Source organism: Phytophthora cinnamomi (genome assembly GCF_018691715.1).
Source record: "Phytophthora cinnamomi strain GKB4 chromosome Unknown Contig28, whole genome shotgun sequence".
In the NCBI taxonomy this organism is placed as follows: domain Eukaryota; phylum Oomycota; class Peronosporomycetes; order Peronosporales; family Peronosporaceae; genus Phytophthora; species Phytophthora cinnamomi.
The window spans coordinates 494,048-518,636 of record NW_027150961.1 but is presented as its reverse complement, the minus strand read 5'-3'; the positions used below and the strand labels follow the sequence as shown (position 1 = coordinate 518,636).

The following is a 24,589-nucleotide window of genomic DNA, read 5'->3' as shown; positions in this document are numbered from 1 at the left end:
TGGGCAGCTATTCTGGTTACGCGGAGTGCTGACTGCGCTGCCAGGGTTTACTTCTGCCGTTTAGAAGGTTACAGCTCGTGACGCAGTGCACAGCTACCTCGGCGGTGAGATGTAAATGAGCAAACACGAACGAGAATACTGCATACGCGTACAGCTCTTGCCGCCAAGTTCTGTAAGACAAAGTAGTGCGGGGAACTTCGTCACGGATTCCGTGGGGTCGAAACGAAAAGGTTTTGTGCTGCAGAACTTGTTAAGGGCTGCAAACCTTAGGCTGACTTTGAACATGCGCTGGCCTACCAGCTTATTGGCACCTCGCCGTGCCCTCAGTGGACGAACACTGAGGTTCTCGCGATAGTAGTACTAGTCTACAAATGTACTACTACTACTACTAGCGCGTTTCATAAACCTCCTCTACGACTATCTCCATGAATGTGCAATTGATTTTGTGTTTAGTATGGAGAGGATCGTGAAAACCCCTTCTTCACCGGGTAATCCGAAGGGATCCCTCGACCCCCATTCTTGCTATAGGCTCGCCGTGCCCAGACCAAGTTGCCACCGAACGAGCAACAAGGCCGTATGGTTGAGCAAGCAAGCCGCGGCTGAGTGATAACATGCAGACGCGTAACAAGCTCCAGTCTGCCTTCAGCAGACTCGTTCTCCTTCTTCCCAACGACGATCCTTGCGCAATGACCGACCTACACCGATGCTGTATATCTCTTCTGCTGGGTGATTGGCCAGGAAGCTACGGTTCAACGGTTAACATAGCGCGACGCTGATTGGCTGAGCGCCTATTGAACCGGTCTCCAGCCACTTCAAGCACCAAGTTGCCTTTTAAGCGAGCGGCGACAGACTGGCGCAGTTGGAGCCGTAGAACCCGGAGAAGCACGAGCACTCGCCGCTGGAGAAGTCGCAGATGCCGCGGTTAGCGCAGTCCACGTGGCACAAGTTGCCAGTCGCTCCGGGGACGAGGCCTCCTGCAGGGACGACGCCTCCGCAGTCCGTCTCGTCCACGGCTGTCATCGGGTCGTCTCCAGAGGGGCAGTGCACTGCAACGAGCACAGTGGAAGCGCCAGGGTTTGTTAGCACGGAGGGCAAGAAGATAAGAATCCACAGCTCGCTCGCGTACTTCTGGAGCAGTCGGGTCCAAACCACTGCGAGAGCTGCGACTCCCCTGCGCCGAGCCCGACGGGCCAGTACGAGTCGCAGAGGCAGCCTTGGATGCGGTCTTGGTCCCAGGTCGTCGCGGTCACATCCCCGCCGTACGTCGTAGCTGGCGACAAGGGGAATGCACCGGTCTGCGCCGCGAGGTCTCGCATGCTGAGACACTGGCCGTGGCCGGAGCAGCCATTGGGGCAACTGCCTGTCGGAAATCCACAACGACAGCGTCAGTTGGACACGGGATGACGCGCTGCCTGCAACAGCTGTCCGCAGCACCGTACTGCGCTGGCAGGCCGAGCCCTCGTATCCGTAGTAGCACATGCACGTGCCCGAGGAGCGGTCGCAGACACCGGCGTCGGAGCACTCCGCGTTGGCATGGGACGTCGTGGCGCTGGTCGGGATCCCGCCCCACGACGGGCCCGCCGGACAAGTTCCTGCCATCAATACCAGCTGAGTGAGAGGGCCAACAGCGAGTGCAGCAGCTCCACGCAGCGCAACGCACGCAGCGAGCAGTCGGGCGAGCGGTAGCTGGCGATGTCCGTGTCGGCGCCGTAGCCCTCGAAGCACGCGCAGGTCTTGGTCAGCGCGTCGCAGCGGCCGTGCGCGTTGCAGTCGCTCAGCGCGGCGCAGAGGTTCCCCGTGGGCACGCCCAGCTGTCCCCGAGCCAGCAGCGGCCAGGTGGCAGCGGCGCCGATGCAGCACGCCAGCGCCGCGAGCCGCCGGACGGTCATTGCGCCCTGGATCCAGATTGATCCGGCGCCAGATGGCTACACTCCCCTAATTATAGGTCCGCGCCTCTTGGGGAGCGCACTCCGTTCGGGCAACGCCAGCGGCAACGTTTCCCCTGGCTTTAGCGCCCGTCAAGACTCCCGCCTCTTAAATCTTCCTCAACCATTCTCCCTCTGTTCAACGCACTTCAACTCGTTAAACCCAGGTTCAATACGTTGCCCAATGGCAGCCGCGAAAAAAGATCACTGTGCGTTACGCCGCCAAAGGAAACAACCGCGCGCGGGATAGAGCGAGCCGGAGACGAGCGGGGCGAGCGCAGCAGAGAGAAGAAGAAGCCCGCGCAGGCCCAAGCAGCGTGTCTCCTAGCTTCCTTCTAGCCGCAGCCGGTGCCGGCGCCATTGTAGAAATCTCTGCCATGGCCGAGAGCCCGCGGCGCGCGTTGCCGCCGCCCGCCATCGAGATCCCGCTGCAGAGCAACATGAGCGCGGCGGAGACGCCGTCGCTGCCGTCGTCGCCCTCGGACGCCGACGCGCGCGTGGAGCTGCCGTTCGTGACGCCCAGCTGCGCGCTGGCGCTGCAGTCCAAGCGCGTGTGGCTCGTGCGCAACGCGCTGGTGGCGTCTCGCCTGGCGTCGTGCGGCCTGGACGCGCTGGCGGCCGCCGCGGACTCGCGCGCGGCCGCCGAGCGCCTGGACAGGGACGAGTTCGTGGCGCTCGTGCGCGCGCTGCCGGAGCTGCGCACGGGCGAGACGTTCAAGCCCGTGGAGGACACGCTGGAGCGCATCTTCCGCTCCTTCGAGGCCGCCAACCGCACGGACGCGCACCAGCTGGCCACGGGCTGCCTCGTGCTGCTGCCCGGCGACGCGCGGCGCAAGCTGGAGCTGGCCATCCGCCTGAGCCTGCGCGGCTGCGGCGTGGACGGCGCCGGCCCCGCCACGCTCTCCATCGTGCGCGCGGCGCTGAGCTGCCTGCTGCTCTCCGTGTCGGCCGTCTTCGACCTGGAGACGGCCACGCCCGACCAGCTGCAGTCCACGGCCTCCATCGTGGCCACGTGCGTGGACGAGACGGTCGCGCGCATGTTCGCGGCCAACGCGCTGGGCAAGGACGACACGGCGTCGTTCGAGCAGCACGTCTGGCCCTGGATCGAGGCCAACAGCAGCGCCAGCAAGGCGGCGTACTGGATCAAGCTGCTGGACCAGAAGAAGTGGCCCGGCTCCAAGAAGCTGACCCCGCGGTCGCCGCAGAGCTCGCCCACCAAGTGGGGGCTGCCGGAGGACCCGCCGCCGACGACCAGTGACGGAGGAGACGACGACGCGGACTATGATGATGACGACGACGATGACGACGACTCCACGGCCGAACTGAGCTTCCGCTTCTCCAGCGTGGACGGCGGCGTGCTCACCATCGGAGAGCAGCAGGCTATTGATATGTACGACCTGCTGGTGCAGTCCGCGTTCACGCGCGTGGCGCCGCAGGCCATGTATGATACTTTTGTACAACACACTGGAGACGGTCTACTGGAGGAAGAAACGTTCCTCGAGGCCATTGAGGAGCTGCTCAGCATGACGGACAAGCCCCACTTGATGGAGAACAATGCGTTTCTCGAGAGCATGCTGTCGATCTTCCGGGCGTTCTTGCCCGAGAAGTGTCCTACCGTGGATGCGTTCGAGATAGCCGCTGGATTCAGCCTCATGTCCTGGGGCTCGAAAAGCGACAAGCTCGCTTCTGCCTTCCATTACTTTGACGCAGATTGCAAAGGATACTTGAATCGCCAGCAGCTGTGGCGGTTCTTGAGGTCTGTTCTGATCACGCTACTGCATCTATCTCCCCCCACAGATGCCGTCTTGCATCGATATGGTTCACTGGCAGAGCTGGTTGACAAAGGAGAAGAAGATATCCTAGAGGCTATAATGGAGGGTCTTCCCGATGACGATGGCGAGGAAGACGAAGACGAAGACGGGGATGATGCCAGTCATGGTGATTCCAAGCAAGAGAAGAGTGGTGTTGGAAGCGAAGACAGTGGGGAATACGATGAAATCGATGGGGACCGCGCTCGAGCAAACTCCGACATGCGCCTGGGTCTTTATACCTTTGAAGATTTTGGATTGTGGTATAATGGCGGGGGCTTCAAGGGCATGAGCTGGCTAGAGCTCCTAGATCTTCGCAAGTGGGTATTTGTATCACCTTCTTTCAACTTGGAGGGTCTCGACACACGGTCAGTGGACCCAATTGTGGCAAGCAACAATTACTATACGGCCAATAACATTCAAGTGGATATTGACGCGGTGGATCCTCCGGACGGGGTACCAGGGGTCAAGAAGCCATATTTCACGTTTGCTGACGTAATTGATGAGGAGGACGACGAGGATGAAGACGCGGAACGCGGCTCTGGTAGGCGACACAATCCGCCTCCTCCTTCATCGTCATCGATCGAATCATCCTCCACAGCTGTGCGGTCATACAACAGCAGTATTCCTGCTACCCTGCCAGCGATCTGTTTGAAAAATGAAATTGTGCTCGAGTTTGACCTCCCTTTCGACGCTGACGACGATGCAATTACCGAACTGCCTTTGACAACCTTGAGTTTCGACAACGGCGATTTGATCCAGTATTTTGAGCTCCAGCGTGTGATCAAACTCAATCAAGTTCAGCTGTATCGCGTATACGACGTGTTTGAGCCGTTCATGGAAGACCCATCGTCCTCGTGTATCGAAAAGAGCACTTTTGATAAGTGCGTGGGGAAACTACTGCCTGCTAACGTAGCTCCAAGTGTGGCAGCAGCGTTTGGTGCAAACAGCAATATACGGGTCGCACCCCGAAGTGTCGGGCGTGGAAAGGATCCGAAAATGGTGGCAGACACCCTAAGTCGCCTGTTTTTCGCTTTTAATCGTGGTGGAACGGGGAAGATTGATCTGGTTGAGTTCGTGTCAGCGTTTACCATATTTTGTGCGGGCTCAAAAAGCGAGAAGCTAGCGTTTGCTTATCGATTGTTCGACGCTGATGGAGATGGTTGTCTTACACGCCGGGAAATGTGGAAATACCTGCGGTCTTTCTTGACAATGCTGCTGGCTTTAGGAAATGGATCAGAATTGTCTGCTGAAGCAATCGCCAGTGTAGCGGATACTACCGCTATTGAGATAGCAGATTGCATCTTCAAAGACACCGACAAGACGTTTAGCACAAGACAATCAGTAATGTCCGCGCAAGAAGGAAGTCAACGACACAGCTTAGACATCCCCCTGTCTGCGGACATGGCTTCGTTCAAGAGCTCCACGCGCCATCACCGAGGTCAGGGGCGCTACGAGCACCGCGGATCTTTTCCGGGAGATAGTAACCTTCATCTCGTCGGGGCAGCATCCAATGCTGCAGGTGCTGGTGCAGGAAGTGCGTTTATTCGGGGTGGTGTAGTGTCCTTTGAAGAGTTCGCCGTCTGGTACTCACAGCATGGTTACACGATCATTGCTTGGATTGAGTTACTAGACACCAAGAAATGGCCAGAGGTAAGCCGTTCGGTGGCCGATGCAATTCTTCGCTACAACAGTCGTCAGCAGCATGCGCTTGAGAACGCAACTCAAATGGGGTCTGATGATACGGGTTCTGGGTCATCCAACGATACGGTGTCTTCAAACGAGAGCACTAACCGCGTCCATGCATCCTTAGAACCCAACTATCCAGAGTCCGACATGACGGTACTCGACACTACTGCCTTCCGGTCGGCGAACCGATACGCTGTGGAAGCAGGCATGGATGCTGTGACCGGTATTGCAAACCTCATAACATCTCCAACGGCTTCAGCAGCTGCTGCGAAGGACCTCTCGTCTGTGGCTTTGCAGTTCAAACTTACAAGCTATGACAACACGACCCTCAGAATTCGTTTGAAGGACGTCGCTATCGTGTACACTATCTCGGAACGCATGAACTTCAGCCGCATGACGTGTGGTGAGCTAGTTCATCTGCTCAAGAAGCACGCGCACAATCGCTCCCTGACTAAACCAGGGTATTTACGAGCCATGCGCGACCTCGTTCCCCGCGACGAACTGTCGAACGAAGATCAGGAGTTTTTGTCGTTCCACTTGCTGCGGATATTCACTCTTTTCGAAAGCGAGAGTGTCCTTCAAGGTAATGAGTCGAATGACAATGACAGTGCGGAAGACAATGACGACCAGAACGGAAGACTTGGCAACGGTGTGGGCATGAACACAATATCAGTGGAGACGCTACAGTTGGTCGCTGGTATGTGTGTATTTTGTGGAACAACCAAAAGCGCCAAGCTTAGCGTTCTTTTCAAGCTATTCGCTTCGCATGGAGATGGGCATGTTTCTCGGCGGCGGCTATTTGAGATGCTGAAATCTGTTCTGGTAGTGTTGTTCGCTTTCTCAAGCTACAATGCTACAAGAGGCAACTCAAATGACACAAGTTCAGTCAGTTCTTGGAGTACAAACTCAATTGCAGAGCGTGCAGCAGGTGCTGTTGTCTCCAAACTTTTCTGTGAGGCTACTTGCAAGCGTCCAGATGCGATCAGCCTTGCGGAGTTTGCTTCGTGGTATGCGGCAGGGGGCTATATAGATTGCCCGTGGCTGGAATTGCTTGACCTATCGAAGTGGCCAGCAAAGGAGGCCTTCGAGGCTAGCAAGCGCGAGAAGCCGTTGATCTATGCATTCGACATGCTTGAAGAAGGCAGTATCTTGCACTTTACCGAGAGCGACATTTCGACGTATTTGTTCATGCTGCGTTCGACAAAACTAGGCGAGTTGAGTGTAAGCAAAGTGTATGACGCACTGCTAGCGTATGCGACCCCCTCCGCCGAAGAGGCACTGAAGATGTCTAAAGCAGTTGGGACTCAGAGCCGCCGAGGTCAGATGTATTCATATGCCGCTGTGGAAGAAGATGAAGGAGCGTACTTGGTTCTCACCCGCCCCAACTTCTACGAGTGCGTTCGTAGTTTGGTATCAAAAGATGGAATGTCCGAGAAAGCGCAACAGACGTCGTCCAAGTTGCTTTCTCGACTCTTCAACGTATTCGACCGGAAGCGTTGCGGCCGCGTCAATGCCCTGGAGCTTGCTTGTGGTCTGAGCATTTTAGGCCGAGGATCCAAAAGCCAGAAGCTCTCGTTAGCGTTCGATTTCATCACCAAAATGCGGCAGCAGCGACACAAGACACTAGCGAGCTATGCACCGCCTCCTCCTAGCACTGCTGTTGGATTTGGTGGCTTCGGGGCGCAAGGCATTGCAACCGGCGGCTTTGGCTTTGGACTCGCGGGCGCTCAAAGCAATCAATTCTCGATGAGTGGGGCTGGTGGATTTGGGTTCCCTAGCACCCGTGGGCTGGGATCCACAGCTCAGGGTATGCGTGGGGGCATGAATCGCCAGCCTCCTCCACTCTCGGTGGCCGAGGTGAATGCTCTCCCACACTCGGTATTGTTCATTTATCTGCGGTCGTTCTTGCTGGCACTTATGGCGCTCAGCGACGGCACGTACCGCCTCGGTTTGGAGAAGATTTATGTGGAGGCTGATGACTTCATCGAAGAAGCTATGGGTGACCTCATGACGGACGTAACAGCTAATGGAGGTACCAATGCGGCTTCATCCACTGCGCTTTCAGGATACGGAAGCGCTCGCTCGCGTGCCCGGGTGACCTTCGAGCAGTTTGGCGAATGGTACAACACAGGCGGCTACCAGCTTATCTCATGGGTGGAGCTCCTGGATGTGAGCAAGTGGCAACAGCAGCAAGACTTCCAGGAGCAGTCCATGTCAACAGCAGGCCCGGCTTCAACTTACCAGAGCAAGCGCATGGCACCTGTCATGGGCTCACAAACTCGTGGTCCTATGTCTACCGCTGCTCCTATGCCCGTAGAGCCAATGCAGCCAATTCAACGATCAACGAAGCCGGTGACTCGCCGCCGGCAGGTGCGGCAGAGCGACATCGTATCAACACCGTTTGTTCGTGGACTTCCTGGTGATCGATCTGACCCGAAGCCCGATCCTCGGGAGTCAGCAGGGGCAATCAGTTTGTCCTCGGATGGACCCGTCATGGTGTTCGCTGTTGCCAAGGACGCTGCTGAATTACAGTTCTTCAACGAAGACATTTCAACGCTCAAGCTGTTCTTGCGGCAGACGCAACTCCACACCGTCACGTCATGGGAGTTGCAAGGTGCTGTTCTGGAGGCACTCGACTTCCCTACTGCCAACAGCAACGGTATCATGGTGACACGGCGAAATATGTTCATGCGTGGGCTGCAACAAGTATGCGGAACTTTGCCTCTCATTACGCCGTCAAGTGGGTCTAGCGGCCAGACAGGATTCCTAAGTGACGAGGGGACGGAGATGCTGCATCGTTTGCTTGGTGTGTTCGTGCACGAGCCTGCGTCGGACGACGAAGGAGAGCAACTTGCAACCGACGGCGACGACGACGACGAGTCGGAAGACCCCATCGACATCGGCGCAGCGATCTGCGGTCTGCTGGTGGTATGCGAAGGCTCGCTGCTGGAGAAGCTCAAGTGCTGCGCAGCACTTATCTCCAACGAGGACGGAGAGAACACGCTGAAGGGCGAGGGTGAAGGTGAAGGAGAAACCGACGTCCCGACGGTGACGCTGGAGACGATCAAGTCCAGTCTCATGTGCTTCTTGATGGCGTTCTACGGCATGAGCAGCTCCTTGAGCGCCGAGGTGGCCCGATACTCGGCCGAACTGGGCGCCGACGCCGTCCTGCAGTCGTTCGTCGATTCCACGCTCGAAGACGAAGACGCCGACGTCAACGCCGACGACCTCGACCTGGAGAAGCAGGTGTCGCTGCGCGAGTTCAGCGCCTGGTTCGGCGAGGCCGGGTACCCGTCGCACCCGTGGCTTGAGCTGGCGGAGCTCAACCACTGGCCCGCCGCCATCAACGTGTGCGGCAGCAACGGGATCACCGACGACTCGGACGACGAGCGCGACTGAGCAAGTAGTACCGTAGTAAGCAGTAAGAAGTAGTAGATACCTAGAACATACTTACCGTAACCATCTATGAAAAATAAACACATGAAACTTTTGCACAAAAGGTAAGGTACTGCTTTACTCCTCCTTGTGCTTCTTGACCTTCTCGTCCGCCGTGTCTCCGTGCAGCAGGAAGGCGAGCCCCACCATGATGATGGCCGCCCCCACGAACCACCGGGCGGGCAGCAGCTCCTGGAAGAAGACGAAGCCGCCGGCTGCGGACAGCACGCAGCCCACGGCGGAGCTGGTGACGGTGGCCGTGAGCGTGTCCGTCTCGTGCAGCCCGCGGATGTAGAAGTTGATCATGAGCGCGTTGGCGCCCAGCATCAGCGCCAGGCACAGCAGGCGCGCGGCGGCCGCCAGCGCGAAGCACCACTCGGACAGACCCGAGGCCGCGCACTGCACCTCCAGCAGCTGCAGCGCGCTCGAGTCTCCGTCCGCGCCCAGTTTGCCCAGCAGGCCGGCGACGGCCCCCAACACTCCGGATAACGCGCTGTCGGAGAGGGGCATAGAGGAGGTTAGCGGGAAGAAGGAGCTGCAGGGGCAGGAGCGATCGATGACCTGTTTCGCATTCTCGTCAAAAGTGTCAGACGAGTGGGAGCAGATCGACATCGTATACCCTCTTATATAGTATATAAAGATTCGAAAAAAAATACCACTGAATACCTGTTCTATCCAGTAGACTGTGTAAAATAATGTGATGTAATACATTTCTATTGAGGTGAAAATTTGTACATGATAAACACTTCAACCCCGATCGAGGCCGATTCGCTCTGCTGGAGAATCCGAGTTGTATGGGTAGCCTACATCCTCGGGTTGTTACAATTCGCATGCAAACCGTAGTTGGAACGATCAGGTGAGTTTTCAGGTGCGAGGTATGCAGCTACATTGCTCAGTTTGAGACCGTTGGCGAGGTCGCTTTGCTAAAACAGCGCGACATGGAGTTGTGCTCCTACAACTGGACGGCATGACACGAGCAAATCTGCTCCGTACACACAGAGACCACTGCAGACTGAGCCAAACATCCTCGACGAAAGTGCGAAACCGTAGCCTGAAGCTGGATGCTAGCTTGCATTCATACAACCACGCTGCGCCGCTATTTCTGCGTGAGGAACTCGCGGTCTTATCGCCGACCTCGTCTATGGTGCCAGACTATATTTGCGCATGCTTCCTGGGTTCCGTCGCCGCGGCGTAGCGGCGATCGCCGCTACCGCAGGCGCCACTTTCGACCTCGCGTTGCGTCGCTCCATACTCCCAACCCACTGGTAGCTGACCTGTATCAATCGTCTGCCACATCTTCTCCTGCTTCAATATGAGCACCATCAGACGCTTCCGAAATATATACGCCGGTCCCAAGACCCGCAAGCGCACGAATGCTGCGTTCGCTGGCATCTGCCGCTCCAAAGCGCCACCCCGCCGCTCGGCCACCACCATGCTCTGGGGCGCGTCCACCGTCGCCCAGATGCACCAGCCTGCCAAGTCGAAAGGCCCAACACCTAAAGTGTCCCGCAGTAAGCCGAAGCCGAAAAGCACCGTCGACGTACTAGTCGAGCGGTTCCAATCGCTCTCGAAGGCGCAGCGCTACAATGTCATCACCCGCGTGGCGAGTAACTACTCGAACGAGCTCGAAAAAGTGCTCAAGACCGCCGACACGGACCGGGACGGTCTGTTGAGCCACGACCAGTTGCGCGGGCTACTCACATCCCGCTTCCGTCTTCGTCCAGTTGCGAGCACCAACCCCGCCGCCTCGCTATCGTCCCGCGCGCTAGCGCCACCAACTCGCCGTCAGCTCAAGCTTGTGATGATCGGCTCGGCCATTCCGTTCGTGGGCTTTGGGCTCGTAGACAACCTGATCCTGTTGGTGGCGGGCGATGCCATCGAGACACACTTCCACTCGTCCTACGCCATGTCGATGTTGTGCGCCGCTGCGTTGGGCAACACCGTGGCCGACGTGGTGGGGCTCAGTCTGGGCGGCGTCGTGGAGTCCGTGGCCCGGCGTCTGGGCATCCCCGACCCGATGCTCTCCAAGGCGCAGGCCAACATGTCCATCACGCACTGGTGCAATTTCTTCGCATCCGCGGGCGGCATCACCATCGGCTGTTTGATTGGCATGATCCCGCTGCTCTTCATGAACCACGACGCGTACGAGGAGGAACAGACCGGTGAGCCCGTCAAGAGGAAGAAACCTGATACTGAAGCTGTAGAGACCGCGACAGCCAAGTAAACTTCAGAAACCTCAATTGCCAGATAGACAAATCCACAGCCACCTTCGTAGTCATGTATATAGCCCCTGAACGCGTCCCTTCCGCGACGATCGTCATCGCGTGTCCGTTAAACGCTAGAGATACGCGCTGCCTGCCTCCCATATCCGTGTCATGGCAACTCGTTACTCTTGAAGTTTGTATGGACCGCCACTGCCTATTGATTTACACGAGGCTCGTGTCTTTGCCGCATATTCCCGCTAAGTGTTAAACGCCATCGCCTTACAAAAACCAAGTCATTTCGACCGTTATGTCCGTTGCGCCGCGTCCCACGCGCATGACACGCAAAGCTGAAGCTGTAGACGCGTCAAGTGATCCGCGCCATATCACCGCCGACGCTCGAGTTCGCTATTTTAACACTACGGACTCGAACGCATGCTGTCGCGTTTTGGACCCCACGTTGGCTCCGGCCGGCCTCAATACAGGCCCTTGCGTTTCAAGGGACCGGCCCGAATTCTGAGGACGACAGCGCGTCGCACATAGCTGGGGGGAGGAGGCCTCCAGCCACTCATGTCCGCGCACTCGTTCTCGCAGACTCATGCGGTCTGCCAGGACGATTTGACTGGAATTTTGCGATACTGAAGATCGGAAGATAGAGGTAATCGCATCTGAAAACGCTGACGTCAGCAGGTTTGGCGAACCTGCCACCTCAGTCTCCGCTGCGTTGTGCACTCGCTCGATTCATTCTTCATTTTGCGTCGCAAGCCCCACCAAGCTCTTCTCCTCAAGACCTTCCGCCCCGCTCAAGACAATGGCTGGCCGTGTTGCTCAGAGCGCTACCAAGAGATGGCTCGGTGACAAGGGCACGTGGCCCGTGCTGGTGACCTGCGTGGCCGCCTCCGCGCTGTGCACGGCCCAGTGCGTGCGCTACCTGGCCGGCCACCCGGACGTGAACTGGAGCAAGCAGAACCGCCAGGACATGTTCCGCTACAAGGAGGACGTGGGCGCCGAGTGGCAGTCGCACCGCCGCAAAATCGCCACCATCCACAAGAACGTCATCAACGAGGCCAAGGGTCTGAACAACTAAGTCTCGGACATACTGGCCGCCGACTCGTGGTGCATCAAATCCCCTCCTTGGTGTAGCCGACCCGACGACGCGGGATCAAAGCTGAGCCTTTCAGTGCTGTACTTTTACATTTACAGCTCTCTCTCGAAGCCCCTGTGTGCGGACGGAGAGGGTTAGAGCGAAATGAAAACACTTATTTTGGTTCTACCTTTGGTGTCGAGGCGTTCAATTCATCTCTTACATGTACTTGTAGTTGGTCGTCGTTACGGTTAACTCACACTCTTTTTAACATGTGTATTTAATAATACTAGGTCTCTCAATGATGTTGGCCAGCTCACTGTACCCTAACGTATCTCGCATTTTGTGCTAACACTGGCTGGCACAACGCTGGACCACTGGTAGCAAACGGAATCTACCCAACGATGACGAGTGGGTGAACGCGGTCATGGCATTTTGTCCTTCCAACACCACATCACTTCCACGTAATGTCTTCCTGCGAACACAACAACGGGCCCTCAATACTTCGCGAGTGGTCCGCGCTGACAACTGAAGCATGGGCGAAGCAGAGGCTGGAAGCGTAAGTGGAGTAACAATCAGCGCCGCGACGCAAGTACCCAAATACTCCAAAAATCGACAGTAACTCCGACGTGATGGTTTGCAATATCCCAGACCAAGCTCACACGCCTTCCCAGCTTACAAAACGCGAGATGACGGGAAAAAGTTGCAACGCGAAAGGGTTCGCTGAAGTTTGTTGCCGTTACAGCGGATTCGCTTACCAACGCTCGAAGTCGCGCTGTAGAAGAGCTGGGCGAGAGCGTCCATTGGGTTACCGAAGGGGGTCAGTCGATCCTGTTTCGGAAGTAACCAAAACTACGGTCGATATCGTATACGGCCTCTGGGCCGTCTGCGAGGACGATCTACACGCAAAAATCTGTATCTGAGATGGGCACAGTGTTTCACCACGTTTGGCTGGTGTCAGAAGATAGTATCTCTGGAATTCTATGGAGAATAGAAGAATATATGAAGTGCATACTGTATACACATGATGCATGTAGCTTTCATTCAAGATTTTCGAGTTGAAAAAAAAAATACTTGTGCAGCTTGCAAGGCGACAAATTAATCTTCAACCTCATAGACTTTGGGTTATCATAAATCGCAGCAAGTAACAAGGCAACGGACTACTACGAAGTAGATCGTTAAAAACAGATTTATACGAGGTTGCGTTGCGTCGTAACTCCAGGTATCAGTCTCGTTATCATCATCACTGTAGCCGGATATATCCGTCATTTTTAGTCGGTATCAAGTTGGTTCGGTGGTGCTACGAATCGGTGGTGATACGAATTATAACCTCTGGCACGCATACTCTCCCCACAAGAGATAATAGTGCTTGGCATGTTCTTGACTCGAGCATCCTGCCCAGTGATTGTTGCTGACGTCGATTGTCGTTTCATTCACTTCCTCGACCTTCATGCACACACCAGCCTCGTTATTGTTGACCCACTGGACATCCGGTTGTGGTGCCTCAGCTGCACGATTCCGTTGGTTGGTCTCTGAGTCGGCAACGACTAGTGAGTACGTGATCGAACGCCTTCCATTTGAGTCTATTACGGGTTGTCGTCGCGCAACTTGAAAGAATCGCGTGTGTACTTGTCCAGGAATGTTGCAAACCATGACGTAGCTGTCTCTGTCAAACTCCTGCAGCACTTGCATGCTGACTAGATCTCGCTGTGTGCGTTTTCCGTCTGAAGGGATGATGAGCACACACACTGCATTTATCGCTCCTGAGGTTATGATTGCGTCCGCGTCATCGAGCGAGCAGCATACACGCGTCGTGAACCTTGCGTGGGCTAATAACGAGTTGTCTTCTTGACGTAGTAGCTGCGCGTGGCGCACAGTCCACCCGAACAAAGTACCTTGGATTGAAGAGGACGGCAAGTTAACAGCCAACATTGTGTCGCAGACTTTCAAGCTGGAGTCGAACTCTGCCCGAGAGAACGGGTGGAAGTAGAACGACGGCTCATGGCGAGGAAAATACACGCACCACCCTGGCTCGTTACGAAGAGCATGTGCAACCCATGGCGAGGTTTTGCTCGCGTCTCGAACATTCAACGCGCTGCAGTCTGGGGAGGGAATGGGGAGAATGGTGTCGAGATCTCCACCCATAATCGATACAAAGCGCTCGAACAGCCGAAGTTTCTGTTGCAATTTGAGATTCTGCGTCCTGAAGCTGTCGCTCTCGAGCGCGAGTCTGCAGATTGCGCTGATTATTTCGTCTTGAATTGTCCACGATGGCTTGTCCCTTCTCACTACGATTTCTATTGCCTCCAGACGCCGCTTGACCTCGGCCTCCAATCGATCGCGGTCTTGCCGCAATTGAGCTAGTTCCTGTTTCTTGCGCGCTCGGAATCGGATCGACGTCTGTATTCGCTTCTGTCGTGCCAGCTCCTGCTGCACCTCCTTGAACCAGTTGTCCGTCGTCGCTGCAGCCCAGCTTTGCAACAGAACGAGCGCGTCCTGGGGATTCACCATGACCGGGGCACAGCTAAGCGCGCCTCCACTCGAATTGACGCGGTCTTCTTTGACACGCACGAGTCAGTTCCAACTTTCTGTGTCTGTGATAACGGCGGAAGTGACAACATCCAAGCCTAGTTTGCTATCACATATGGCGACTAGGTCTCCGTTATTCACCCATTTGTATAGCTTATTATATTGTGAAAAGCACTCAGAATGTCTAATCGGATAGTAAATCGGCTGATTTAGTGCCTTATTTAGAGACGGGAACCCTTATTTATTTCGATCCATCCCTTATTTAGAATTGGGTACCCCTAATTATAATTGGTCTTATGCAGCATCGCGTCGAAGTTATTTTAGAGTCGGAATCGATTTGGTCTCTAAATAGGCTGAAATGTCAGCTCCAACCTCGGCATTCCGAGGAAGTCCGCACAATAAATCCACCGAGCAAGCGGCTATGCAAACACTAGCCAAGATATCAGTCAAAATAGGAGGAATCAACAGGACGAGCAGAACCAGCGTCCGTGTCGAGGACGCTGAGTTTCGTTTTGACCCAGAGGGCAGCTTTGATGACCTCTACGCGAGAGCGGAAGAGCGCATCGTAGACGCGCTAGCTGCTTTCGATATTAGAACGTTGCGCCCTGATACTAATCTCTACGCTAAGCCAAGTCAAGTTGCCACTCAGCAGGGCTGGGTGGCTTTAACTGAGTCAAATTGGACTGCCGTTGTGGCCACGGTCCGATCCAACTTCCAGCGGCATCGCAAGGACACAAGGCCGGTCTGCTTGGAGCTATTCTCATTTGCTGTCAGGGAAAATCAGGCAGGCGACACAACGTGGCGACGAAATTCTGCGGCATACATCGTGTCTCCGCTGTCTCTCTCCCACACCACTCTGTTCTGACAAGATGGCTTTAGAGCCCAGTTCCCAACTCCTATTTAAGCCGACTTACTCAGATTAGCACCCACATTAACTTCCTATTCAGTACAAATTACCATGTATCGTTTTTGCTCACAGCCCTGATTTACAGAGCTATAAGGAGTGACAAAATCACCGGTTTTCACAATATAATGAATGGGTTCAATATTGGGTATTGTGTCTTTCACACATTTTGGCTAAACCACGAGACTAACCTACTGGTGTCACTAGGGTACAGGATGGGATTTGCTATGCCCTGTGCTAATGTTAAAACTCAGATTAGAGGCAAGTTAGCAGTCCGAGAAAGCCCGAATGCCGCGCATCACCCGGCCATTCAGAGTTTTCTCGCTTACAATGGCCCCGTTCAGACAAAACTGAGATCTGGAACCTGAGAAAAAGGCCCAGGTTCCAGGATTTGCCGCGTGTTCAGCTACACAAGCGCACAATCATTTCGAACATTGATTCTGACAGGGAGGGAGGGTAGGCTTTCTTCACAGAAGAGGACTCGTTATGCAAGAAGCAAGCACCACTGAGACGGCGTTGGTCTCTACGGTAAGGTTATACAGATGCCACTTGACTCGCTGCTCAGACCACTTGCGCTTGGGAATGGCGGGGGCGGGGTTGGGCGGTTCCGTCGGCGAGCCGCTCTCATGAAGCGTCCCGCTGCTTGCGTTTATCGCTTCTGTGAGGGAGGGGGTAATTCGGCGAGTTTGTGAACCTTGGGTGTGAGGGTAGACTATAAGTCCTAGAATCCAGGACCTTTTGAGGCCCCTGGGAAAAGGGCACTGAAGCGGGGTTATTCCTGGTGTTTTTAGTGGCCTTTTCTCAGGTTACAGGGCGAAATGTGATGACGCTGAACACGTTTTCCCTGGAACCTGGCAAAATGTCACTAATTTTTGTCAGGTTCCAAGCGTTGTCTGAACAGCGCCAATGACAATAAGCGGATACGCATTGCTATGTATCTCGACTGCAGCTGCCGCATCCTCATCGACAATGCGTTGCTGCCAATATACTGAAGCTGTCGAAGCGTAGTTGTTGTCGGCACCTCCAGTGGAGCACCCTGTGGTTGCCTAGATTGAGTTGTAGCCATGTAGAGTATCGTAGCAGGCCCAGCCGACACTCGCCTCTCACGCAGAAATTCAGCAACACGGGGTATCGGCTTCTAAATGCGTGGCTGTGATGCACGTCTTATAGTTGTTTGCTCTTGATTGGAGCTTGCAATAGGCTGGTATAACTTTTGGGAGGCATTGTTGCTTGGTTTCGAATACACTGTCGTAGTTGAGTCAAGCGGCTTCCGTACAGCTGACTCGAACTTGGTCACTACCTTCGCCCGCAAAACATCAAGCTCGTCACCGACTGTGAAATCAAACCGAGCCACTTGTCCCTTGTCACGGCATCTACTCAGTGCTTCACCTTTCTTTATCATCAAGCAGCAACGAACCGTACTAGGCATCGTGCCTTCTAATGCTCCAGATAGGAGCTCTTGCATCTTGTTATCTAAAGTAGTTCCGAGGGCTAAAGTTATTCGGCCCGACATCCGTTTTGCAGTTTCATAATCTGACTTTAGCACCATAATCAAAGTCCGACTAAGAAGTCCTGATGGGGTGGCAAAATTAGTGAAAGCGGAAATACATACAGTTTTAATCGAGACTCTCCATCTCCCTTCTGCTAGACGACGCACTTCAAGCAGCCATCCTCCGTGCCCAGCAGCAGAAGTTGGCGAAGCGGCAGCACTGCGATGCCGTGGGATGTAACACGGCTCTTGTTGTTCTTGCTGGGTCCTCCGGGCTCCGTCAGCTGCCAAGACTCCATCCGAACATTCACGGCAGGCTGCACCGACACTACGGCTCGCGGCTCCGTCGGAAGCTGCACGCAGTGTAAGCGAGCGCCGTTGGCGACGTAGAACACGCCCGTGTCCGTGGCAGAGTGGACTGAGACCTGCGAGGCGCAAATGCCCTCGGGCACGCCGGTAATGGTCATCCTGAGCTGCGGGTGTCCGTGACTACGTAGCATCACGCGCCACACGCGCGCCTCCTTGTCTGCGCCCACCACCAACAACTGCGTTGAAGAAATCTGGACCAGGTGAACGATACGGGAGCCGACTTCCAAAGCTTGCCATCGCGCTGCCTGACGACCAGTCCGCGCGTCCAATAGAACCACACGACCGCTTGCAGTCCCCACTGCAAGATACCCGGTACCGTCCACGAACGAGGCCACGGCTGCCAAGCTCGACCCTGCTGACGATGAACTGGAGCCGATTCCAGCAGCATCGGCATACCACTCGGCTACAACACGCGGACCGGTACGGGAGTCCACACAGACGACGCGCCGCCCAGTCGCCACAGCCACGTCTACAGCATAAGTTCCGGTAGCCATCGACACGACAGGCTCGTTCATCGCGGAAAACGGCAGACGCATCCGCTCCTGGCTCGTTCGCAGATCCCACAGCATTACACCTGACGCTGAGGCCGCCACTGCCATTCCATCAGCGTCGCCAGCACCAAGTGCGCCTGTTTTGACTCGAGCGCCAGCTCGACCGGTGCGAGCCACCGACAGGATCGGACGGTTGTCGGACGCACTTGTCGGAGCTGCCGCCCGAGCTTGGACTGGGTGACCTGCAAGACGCCATACCCGACACGAGCCATGACGACTCCCAGTCAGGAGCAATTCTTCGTCGGCATCCACACTTACACAGCGGATAGAGCTGGAATGGGCCTTAATGGACTGTCGGATTTCGGCGCTAAGAGCCCAAGAACTTCCGAGCATCCCACCACCACCGCCACCACCGCCTTCGTATCCGCCGCCCGGGGCTCCTTCATCGTGTCGAGGCTCGAAAGGCTGGCGGATACGTGGTCGAAGCCAAATGGCGTCAGCACCAGCACGCTCTGGAGAAAGCGCTGCGCTTACTACCTTGCGCTGACGACGGGTTTCATGCAAGATCAGCAACTCCTTGCTGAGTGCAGCCTCCCACTGCGCCGCTTTCTTGCCAGAACCAATGAGCAGTGTTGTCGGCACGCGAAGGAAACTAGTTGCGCGAACGGAGTGCACACGAACAGCGTGGTAAGCAAAGCGCAGCAGCTCGGGTGGGTATGTCGCGGGATCCTCGAGCTCTGGTGTTGATGTCACCGATGCGTTATCAGTATCGCCATTTTCGTCATCTGCATCGTCGTCGTCTTCTTCGTCACCTGCTCCTTCTGCTTCCTCTACCAGTGGCGTTCGTTTGCGTATGTGAATTTGTGACTGCGCCAGACGGTTGTCCAACGAGCTTAAGTTCCGCTTGTCACTTCTGAGCGCCTGGCTGTCGAAACCCCCACCTCGGTTGGGATCGACACCAGCACTACTGCTCAGCGGTAGCAGCAGTAGCTGAAGAACCGAGCTACCGGCAACGATAGGAAAGTGGCGGTTGAACAGTTCCTTCCCTAGCAATGTTCGTAGTGGCACACACAACTCGCTCACCAGTTCACTCGCTAGATCCCATTGAAAGTTGGATACCTCGAGCTCAGCATACACATCACTGCAGCGCTTCAGGAACCGGTTGATGCCGCTCACAACGCTAGCATCCGACACAGTAGCTTCTGCACCGAGCTTCTGGCACACTGCCACGATCGTGCGCGAGAGACCAACAACCGTGAAAGCGCGTAAATTGCGGTGGTCCGCGTCCTTCATGAAATTCAGGCTACGCAGCACCTTTTTCTTCGTCGAGATCGTAGTAGTACCGGTAGATGTCGCGCGAATTGATGAAGTCGACTCAATACCTGCAGTGGCGGCTGCAATCACCGCAGTTGCCATACGAGGGTGCAAAAAAGGTGGAGCTGCCTGTGCTAGTAATTCCATCAGATTGCTACGCGCGCGGCGAGAGAGCAGGTCTTGCAGAGATGCTGTGTCATTCAGCGTTCGCACTACATGCCGCAAAATGCGAAGCAGAACGTAGATTTCGCGCCCAAGTTCCTCCTGTACCAAAATTGTGACGGTTAACTCTGCAACATCAACGCATTGAGAAACAAAGGCGAGGCACGTACCGGAACGCCTTCGATGCGAACAGACCCGATTTTCTCGGATAGAGATACAAGACGTGGAAGCACGTCAAATAGTCGCGGGAGGAGCAATGTCGCCACGGGGAACTCGCCCAACTCACGACACACTTGCAGAATAGCGTCCGCCACGTGATGCGACTCGTACAGCTTGGCCTTAGACAGGAAGGTAAGGTGGAACTCAGACGTTCCGGGAAGATCGCCATTCTCGATGATGACAGGAGCCAAACTAACTTTTTTGTCGGTGCGCCGCAGTGTCTTGGAATCTGCGAGGTGCGTCCAGCGACTTTTAACGCGCCCAAGCTGGTGCAGTAGTGACGGCAGCAAGTATTTCGCCGTAAGCGATGGACCCAACATCGCTGAGCATGATAACTCACCGAAGGTCACAGCAGCAAGCGCCGCAGACTCACCGGCAAACGGGGGTAACGGTGGAGAACGAACAGACAACGGCGTTAGTGATGATCTCAGCTCCGCGTCGGAGTCTGTCGCAGGAGGAACCAACCACTCCAATACCACCGGAACAAAGCTGTCGAGTACTGCAGTTGCTCCAAATGCGCGAAGAAGGGAGAGTAACACACTTGGTGCTCCTAGACAGCATCTCAAGAGCGGCGAGCGCCCCAATTCGCTGCTTTCGTAGACACGCACCACATCAGGCAGCAGCTCAACACGAGCCCGTTCCCGGCCAAGCTGTCGCGCCATCTCGGGTAGCAGGAAAACGACAGCCGCCGCCACTCGCTCGGCGCGGATGGTCTCCGTGTGTGATCTTGCTCGAAAGAACCGCAAAAGCTCAGGCATCGCAACACGGAACAAGATCTCGGATAAACCGGATACTGACGCCAGTAATTGTCTTGCTGCAGTAAATCTAGCATGCCAGTCTCGCTCTGGAGCGCTGTGAAGCTTTGTCAAGAATTTGTAGACGACCCCCAGGTCTTTCGGGAACAATGCAGAGGGTGCTGCGTGGAATGTATCCAAGGGTCTGGTCGACGGAACACACGACTTACTCTTCAAAGACAGAACCGAATTGCCTAGAACAGCTACAGGCTCAAGTCCATCAATCCTGCAGGCGAGAAGCAGCCGCTCGCGTGGGTTTGGATGCAGCATGTCCAGCATTCCTTGTTTCAAATTAAGTGGTAAGCCTGCAAGGCGTTCTGCCACAGCGTGGTTCCAATGGAGCTGCTGCCGCGAAAGTTTTGCGTGGCATTGGGCAGCCAAAATACCCGAAATCCAACCATCTTCATCGCCATTACCGTTGTTAGTTCCCTCAGTGGCTTCTTGTTTCTGCTGGCGCAAGTATGCAGCAAGATAGTCCTCCAGAGAGCGCCGTGAGAACACTGGTGTATGTGTGTACAGCTCGGCGGCAATACAGCCCATCGAAAAAATATCAGCAGCTTGTGCTAGCTCGAATGGCGTAAGATCTTGGGCCGTACCCGTAGACTCTAGGAACTCATGAGGGATGCGGTACACAGGATCCACCATTTCATCCCCAAATGCATGTTGATCATTGAGCATCGACATTTCCACTTCAGGCATAGTCGGTGCATGGGCTTCGGGCTCTACTCTTTGCTCTTTTTCAGCCTCTGGTAGAACAATTCGCAGGCCAAGCTGGAGCAGCTTTAGGTCGACGTCATCCAGGGCTCCGCATGCATCAATACCAGGAGCAGTGTCATTGACGGCGTCCAAATCCGAGAGTTGCATATCGCCCGGTGCCGCACCAAGAGTCAACATGAGATCGTGTCCCGTACTAGCGCTCCGACGATGGCCATGACCGTGGCTGTGGCCACCACCCGCACTGTTACTTCCGGTCGAACTATCGTCTTCAGGCTGGCGCAATTGTTGCCACAAGTCACGCAGCAGATGCGAGCCAGTATTGGGGCTACCACCTCCTAGAGAGGCATGACGTGTGTGATACGATGTCAGGGTACCTTCTCCTCGTTCACCAGCAGATGCACCAAGCCCTCCATTGGCGTTGCCACTTCCGGTCTGAGGTGTCGAGATGGTAAGCACGCGGAGGTCGTTAGGGCCATTACTTCCTGTAAAGCTTCGGTTGTTGGTGCTGTGCGTATTAGTAAATGGCCCCGTCGAGTTTGGTGGGCTTGCGGACACTTCTGAGCCGCTAGGAAATGCTCCGTTCGAAGTCTTGGCACCACCGACAATACTGTTGTTGTTGCTAGTGTTGCTTGGGTTGGAAGAGTCCGAGTGGAACAGGTTTCCCAGTCGCGATGCACCCAACCCGCTTGATCCAGATCCAGACGACGGCGCCGGAGGCGACACTGCATCACGCCCTCCCGCGGACAGGAATGCCGGAGGCGACACAAGTGGATCAGCCCCACCCACATTTGCCTGGGACCGTGCTCGAGGCTTGGCTCCACGTCGGCGTTGCTTTAGATTGCGCATGATGACCTGACTCCGTGTGGCTTCGTTCGGGGACGCCGCTGTCATGCTCATTACATTTACGCCACCAGCCCCAGGTATGCTAGTACCGCCATCCCCAGCACTCTGGCTATGCATGAGACCGAAGCGCGATATCTCCATATCCGCGCCTCCCCTCGCTGCAGCTCCTAATGCTGCCATTCCACCCAAAACGCCACCTCCACCCAAGTTTAACGGAGACAACGCGAGTCCATCCTTTTGCGCGTCGGTCACAACTTGCATCGCTCTTGAAAGCATCGCGTTTACTTCCTTTGTGGTGCCCTGTGGCCGCAATGCTGCCCGCGGAGCTTCTGACTCCGTTCCAACAGAATACGTTGCAGGCCGCTTGATCGGCTCGGGTTCCTGCTGCTGTTGTTGACGGCGATAAATTCGCCTAGGATGTGCCACAGTGAAAAGCTGCACGAAACCAGGACTCTTACCAGCAGCGTGCACCACCAGCGGAACATTTTTCTCACGGATAGCAGCGTCACCACTCAACGCAGCACCGAAGTTCAGATTGATCCATTTGTGTAGCTGTGCCGACACTTCGTCACTTTCCAGCATCGCGCGGTGACATCGCACAAACACTGAGGCGACATCCTGGTCCTTTCCGCCTTCTGTATCTTCCCAGAACGGGACCTGCAAATCATCCATATCGTCACCATGTAGTGACTTGAACACCGCTGGGTCCGTGTAAAACTCCGGGATGCACTCATCCGGCGTCCACTCAAACATTCGCGCCATTGTAGCTGGGTACTCTCGCGCTTGGAAATCCCCGCGAACAACACGACGAAGCAACGCCATCGGCGTGCGCCTTGCCAAGTAGATGTAGTAGGTGATCTCCGACAGACTCTCGGTGATATGATGCGGCACAGCGCTGCTCGCGAACGTGCGATCGAGTTGTGCGTCACCTTTGTTGAGCCTAAACTTGCTTTTGCTCAGGTCGCGCCAGCCGCCGTGCGGGCCCGCCGTGAAGTCCGTGACCCAGGGCAAGAACGGGTGAAACACGCCGTCCTCCATGCGGCGTCCAGCGGCAGCGTTCAACGTCATGAGATACTCAAAGTTGCTGATGTCACCAGTGCTCCACCTCTCGGTGATCGACCTCGAGGAGCGCGACTCGACATCCAGAGGCACCTGCACCTGCTGCTGCACGCTCTCAACTTCAGCTTCAGGTCCACGCCGCGCGTTAGCACAGGCGTCGAGCACGCGCGGCAACGCCGACAGGTGCAACCACAACGTGTCGGTTAAGTGAAGGTCACGCGGGGAGAAGCCGTCGCAGGCCAGGCCGCGCTCGTGCAGGAACTCGAGCACGCGGCGCAATTGGAACAGCACCAGCCGTTTCTTCAGGTCTCCCAGGGCGTCCTGCTGCTCCTCGGGCGACTGGGGCTCGCACGCCGCGTCCACGTCCACATCACGACGACCTTCCAGCACTGCTCGGTTGTACGTGAGCACGTCCTGCAGCGACTGCGCGTGGTACTCGAACACCGCAAAAGCGCATGTTGAAGTTGAAGTTGTTGCCCCATGTTGCGAATTTGGGTCTGCTGTGGTTAACACCCCCCTCAACGCCGGCAAGTGCGGGTTGCGAGGTGTGGCCTGCACGTCGAACAGCCCGCGAGTCACTTTGAGCACGTCCTCATCGGGATACGACGGGATGTCCTCATACAGCCGCTTGAGCACCTCGCGGGTGGACAGCTGCAACACGTTCGTTCGAGCATACGTCATCATTTCCATCAGCCCCAACCCCACTTTAGCACCATTACGCCAATTGCAATTGCAAATGTTGCCATTATTGCATGTTGCCGTCTCGCACCTGTTGCAACTCGCTACCGTCGTGTTGCCCCCGGTCCTCCGTGGTCGCCGACGAGTCCACGAGCTCAACGGAGGCCCCGAACCCTAGTTCCCGCTCCAAAAGCGCCTCCAGGTCGCCGGATCGGCCGCCTTCCACTGGTTTTTGGGCACTTCCCGCCGCGTTTGGGCCCGATTTGGGCACGTCGCTGTGCGCCAGCGTTGGCAGCTCGCACACGAGCCACTCGGCCAGCCGCGCGCAATCCTTCGGGTGTGCCACCAGGTAGCGCGCGGCCGCCGGCTCCGAGGACGCGAAGGAGAAGTTCCAGCCCAGCGACGCCCGCAGCGCCTCGCGCACGTCGCGGCGAGGCGATGCCATCATGGGCCGCTCGATCGTCGAGTTACGTAGCTCTTCGTCGGGTTGCCGAGTGGCTTCTGATTGGACGATAAGGTGGAGGACGGTAAGATAGAAATGCTCGTACACAGTTAAACGGTGTAAGAGTGGATATATGCGACGTGTGACAAGCGGGAGCTTCGCGTTGTAGACGAGGACCACGGAGGACCAGCCTGATTCGGATGGAAAACGAGGCTGTGGAGATGGAGGCTGTAGGACGGAGCAGATCTTCTCGCTGTTGGTGCTGCTGCTGGTGGGGCGCGCGCTGTGCTTGCAGTTCCTGCAAGGCGCCGCTCGTGCGGATGCCATTGAGTCCGGGTGTGCCATGCGGTGCCGCACTGTCCATCTGCGCGCTGGATTTGCTTGCCATGCCGGGCATCAACTCCCTCAACTCGGTGGGCAGTGGTGTGTGCAACTGG

General features: G+C 56.0%; 6 protein-coding genes across 6 annotated transcripts; 3 read left to right on the top strand and 3 right to left on the bottom strand.

Annotated features, from left to right (window-relative positions):
• Positions 1–831: 831 nt before the first annotated feature.
• IUM83_14536 (Teneurin-1) lies at positions 832–1,889 on the bottom strand (the record flags this gene model as incomplete). Its single annotated transcript, XM_067939290.1, has 4 exons — positions 832–1,046; positions 1,127–1,360; positions 1,440–1,592; positions 1,661–1,889. The coding sequence occupies 4 exons, from the start codon at positions 1,887–1,889 to the stop codon at positions 832–834; spliced, it is 831 nt and encodes a 276-aa protein (XP_067793539.1).
• A 413-nt stretch (positions 1,890–2,302) lies between these two features.
• On the top strand, positions 2,303–8,821 carry IUM83_14535 (Guanylyl cyclase inhibitory protein; the record flags this gene model as incomplete). The annotated part of the gene is made up of 3 exons (XM_067939289.1): positions 2,303–4,277; positions 5,547–6,119; positions 6,495–8,821. 3 exons carry the CDS (start codon positions 2,303–2,305, stop codon positions 8,819–8,821), a joined length of 4,875 nt encoding a protein of 1,624 aa, XP_067793540.1.
• Positions 8,822–8,935: 114 nt separating this feature from the next.
• On the bottom strand, positions 8,936–9,429 carry IUM83_14534 (uncharacterized protein; the record flags this gene model as incomplete). The annotated part of the gene is made up of 2 exons (XM_067939288.1): positions 8,936–9,350; positions 9,419–9,429. The coding sequence occupies 2 exons, from the start codon at positions 9,427–9,429 to the stop codon at positions 8,936–8,938; spliced, it is 426 nt and encodes a 141-aa protein (XP_067793541.1).
• Positions 9,430–10,169: 740 nt separating this feature from the next.
• On the top strand, positions 10,170–11,081 carry IUM83_14533 (Transmembrane protein 65; the record flags this gene model as incomplete). The annotated part of the gene is made up of 1 exon (XM_067939287.1): positions 10,170–11,081. One exon carries the CDS (start codon positions 10,170–10,172, stop codon positions 11,079–11,081), a length of 912 nt encoding a protein of 303 aa, XP_067793534.1.
• Positions 11,082–11,869: 788 nt separating this feature from the next.
• Positions 11,870–12,145, top strand: IUM83_14532 (transmembrane protein 65-like; the record flags this gene model as incomplete). Its single annotated transcript, XM_067939286.1, has 1 exon — positions 11,870–12,145. One exon carries the CDS (start codon positions 11,870–11,872, stop codon positions 12,143–12,145), a length of 276 nt encoding a protein of 91 aa, XP_067793535.1.
• A 5,074-nt stretch (positions 12,146–17,219) lies between these two features.
• IUM83_14531 (inactive serine/threonine-protein kinase lvsG) lies at positions 17,220–24,158 on the bottom strand (the record flags this gene model as incomplete). Its single annotated transcript, XM_067939285.1, has 4 exons — positions 17,220–19,502; positions 19,571–20,064; positions 22,432–23,683; positions 23,802–24,158. The coding sequence occupies 4 exons, from the start codon at positions 24,156–24,158 to the stop codon at positions 17,220–17,222; spliced, it is 4,386 nt and encodes a 1,461-aa protein (XP_067793536.1).
• Positions 24,159–24,589: the final 431 nt, after the last annotated feature.